The sequence below is a fragment of the Octopus bimaculoides genome, chromosome 15 (genome assembly GCF_001194135.2).
Source record: "Octopus bimaculoides isolate UCB-OBI-ISO-001 chromosome 15, ASM119413v2, whole genome shotgun sequence".
Classification (NCBI taxonomy): Eukaryota; Metazoa; Mollusca; class Cephalopoda; order Octopoda; family Octopodidae; genus Octopus; species Octopus bimaculoides.
The window spans coordinates 45,635,563-45,639,387 of record NC_068995.1 but is presented as its reverse complement, the minus strand read 5'-3'; the positions used below and the strand labels follow the sequence as shown (position 1 = coordinate 45,639,387).

At 37.6% G+C, this 3,825-nt stretch overlaps 1 protein-coding gene across 2 annotated transcripts in view; it reads right to left on the bottom strand.

The window, feature by feature from the left end:
- Window positions 1–1,977: 1,977 nt before the first annotated feature.
- The window catches only part of LOC106880847 (DET1 homolog), a 133,156-nt gene continuing 131,308 nt past the window's right edge, over window positions 1,978–3,825 (bottom strand). For both annotated transcript variants that reach the window (XM_014930980.2, XM_014930981.2), the window contains one exon: window positions 1,978–3,725. In XM_014930980.2, coding sequence (XP_014786466.1) covers window positions 3,527–3,725 — 199 coding nt within the window. In that variant the 3' untranslated portion in view covers window positions 1,978–3,526. The remainder of the gene's footprint in view (window positions 3,726–3,825) is intronic.

Here is a 3,825-nt window from a genome sequence, read left to right as displayed (position 1 = left end):
AACCCAAAATTCTGAAGCAAAATTTAGAACAGCGGTTCTCAACCGTGGCTCACAGGGCCGCATGTGATCCTTGACCATCCTTTCGCAAACCCCCACCCCCACCCCACGCCTCCCGACAGTCTTCTCTCTATAAATGTAATAAAATTAAATTTTCTTCCATTTAGTTGTGTTTTACTTTTGTTGGAGTGGCCCCCTAAAAACAAATCTAGGTTGGGATCTGGTCTGGATATTAAAAACGTTGAGAACTACTGATTTAGAAGGTTTAAAAAAAAAAAAAAAAAGTGTTGATTAGGGTATGTTAGGGGCAGGTGTAGGGTGTTGCAGGGACCAATGCTATTTTTAACCTTCCCTACCCCTCAACCCTCCAAATATTTTAAGAATGTTTAATGTGTAACAGATATCAAAAATGAGATTACAGATGACATACCATAAAAACATGAGTGACAAACTAACAAACAAACAAACAATATAACATTGTGATTTTCTCCCTTCTGTCTGTGGTTGATGGTCACATGTTTTTGTTCTGCTGTGTAGGTGGTCACACATCTATGTGTGTATGTGTGTGTTCACGTGTATGTGTGTGTGTGTGTTCACTCACATGTGTGATATGTCTGTCTACTGTTTACATTTGGTCAGCAGGCTGCTCCCCTCCCCCACTCATCTCTCCTCTATCTCTCTCGCTACAATTTTTACTCCATCCATGAAGATCTTCCTCACACTATCTCTCTCTTACACCCTCTCTCTTTCTCTATTAACCCCTCTGAACATTCACATACAAACACACACTCCACATTCAATCGTCTAACACATGACGATATGATGCCAAGTTTGGTGTAATTTAACCCCTTAGCATTTAAACTGGCCATATCCAATCAAAATATTCTATATTTTATCCCCAAACAGGCCAGATCTGGCCTCTCACACTTACCCTACAATATCATTCTAAAAATCATGTTGCTGAAATCTCAAAGCTACAAGGTAATGCAGGACAAATTCATATCAAATGTGAATAAATAAGCATTACATTTGACTGAGTAATCTGCATGCTAAAAGATTAAGGAGTGCTCTTACAACTAGGAGTTCAAGCCTTGTTGATATTAGGTTTGAGACCATGAAAGTGGGTGGCTCAGTGGTTAGAATACTCAACTCACAATCACAAGCTTGTGAGTTTGATTCCTAGCAGTGCCTTGTGCCTTTGATTAAGATGCTTTATTCCACATTGCTCTGGTCCACTCTAGCTGGCAAAAACGAGTAGTACCTGTAATTCAAAGGGCCAACCTTGTCACATTCTGTATCACAACTGAATATCCCTGAGAACTATGTTAAGGGTACACGTGTCTGTGGAGTGCTCAGCCACTTGCATGTTAATTTCATGAGCAGGCTATTCCCTTGTTCAGATTAACTGGAACACTGACTGTCATGACTGACAAAGTGCAAAAAAAAAAAAAAAACCTGTTTGTGATCCTTTTTTTTTTACCCTCCACCCCGTGATTAGTCAACCACGATTTTGTACTGTCTCGTATTTTCCATGGATAATATTTTCAGAGTCTTCTGTGATTGATTAGGATGAGGGAGTGAAGGAAAGAAGGCATGTGTTACCAGAACAGATTCTTGATGTGAAATACTCGTGCCAGAATGGGTTTCTGCTAGAGGTACCCAAGGACCAGGTGATAGCATTGTAAAGCCAAGGACCAGGTGATGGCATTGTAAAGCCAAGGACCAAGTGATGGCATTGTAATGATGGATTAAGTCTAAAAGAAGTAGACAAGTGTTCTGTCATTGAGGATGAAGCATTTAGATTAAGAGGTAACCTGGCTTAGAGCAAGTGATTAATTAAACTCAGATTAGCCAATGTCTGATAGACCTATGAGATCAACGACATTCCACTTGTGACCATCCAGTCTTTTATTCAGACAGTGAGCTAAGATTGCATTATCTAATGTAACAAAATATGTGATTTGAGGGTGATTTGGCTGATATTTTTGGTAGGTTGTATGACTAATAGCTTTTATATGATGAGCTGAGATAATGGCTAATTACTCAGCTCGTTAGAAGGTTGGAAGGTGGTGTGTTGCATATCAATACATTTGCTGATTCAGTTATTTCACCCAACTACAACATAGGTAATGGTCTGCACAGTGAGAAGTTAAAATGGCAGTGGACTAGCATCCAACCCAGGGGAAATAGATAGATAGAGAGAGAGGGAGAGAAAGAGAGATTTATCATTCATCACATTAACACTCTCGCCAAGTGGTCTAATGTTGGTTTATGTGCCATAGTAAAAAGAATATAAGAAAGAGCTAAGAGAAATAACTCAAACAAATGAAAAGTATGAATTTGGGTACATACGTTAAAGGGTGAGATACAAAATATTCCTGACCAAAAGTTTTTGGGAAAGTTAAAAAATGAAAAAAGCAGATAAAAGAAATTCTAGCAACAATTCTTAGCTCAGAAACTGCAGGGGAGATAGTTATGTGCCAATGAGATACAAACAGTCTAATGCTTCGTTTTCTCAGTCAAGGGGGACAACTATGGGTACATTGGCCTTATTAATCCTCTTCAGATTAGTATAGTCTACTCAAATGTACTTTGATAAAAGATTTTACATAAAAAAAAAAATAGTTACAAATAATTTTTAACCAGTATCATTTATATGATCTAAATAAAAACAAAACCAAATGAGCTGGAATAGGAGTCAGCTAATAGGACACTGGAATTACAAAACTGTAATACTGAGTTAAGATATTTCAAGTTTTAGCTGCAGTTGTAAAAGAACATGAAAACTCTGTGTGTGGATGGGTGGGTAATAACAGGGAATAATAAAAGCATTAAATTTACTGCTTCCAATGGAGGAGGAAAGAAGGAGAGGGAAGAGGAACATGGTTTTGGTGACACACATACATACATCCTAAGTGTTTGGAGAAAGAGAGAGAACATGGAAAAATTTGAAGGCATACTCACACACACACACACACACACACACACAGATGAAAGGGTAGTTTAGCACTGAAAGTTAGTTTCAGTTAAAGTATTAGAACAAGGTTAGATGTTGAGAAAAATATTATATATCACATCAAGTTAAAATGATTCATTACAAGTGGCCACATATTCCACTCACCATGAGCTTTTCTACATTTGAAAAGCTCATAGCAAGATACATACTGACCTTTAATGAATTATTTGAAATTAAGTTATACAATATTATAAATATGTGTGCATGACATAATATGCATGTAAAGTGCATACCATTTAATATACACACAATATGAGTGTATGCTATTTATTTTCAATATAACAAGTATCTGTTGTGTTATGTCCATGTAATGCAATGTGTATATGTGTATTGAGTAAAATGTCAAAATGTGTTTGTATAAAACCATGTATGGAGAGAGCTAGATATAAATTGTCATTAAACAGAGAAGGATGAAAAATGGTGAGGAGCAGAAGAGGAGGACAAGGAGGGAGTAACAGATGGAAGACGGTGACAGGATAGAGGGAGACAGAGGGGCATGATAGGGGTCGCAACCTAATCAGCTTCGTAGGCTATATGCCGGACGTGAAAATTGACCACATATTCAGCATTTGTTCTTTGGATACTAATGGCAAATGGCTCATAAGGATGAAAGGTGAAAGCAACCAGACGGCGGGCAGTGGGTGGCGGGTTGCGGCCTTGGAGTCCAGCATAGATCTTGAATTTCAGAAGTCCAGAGTCTCGGGCGTAGAACCTGTTTGGAGAAGGAAATTAGAATAAGACAAATGTAAATGAAATAAATACAACACACACAAATAATTTTCCAGAAATTTAAAAAAAAAAAAAAAAAAAAA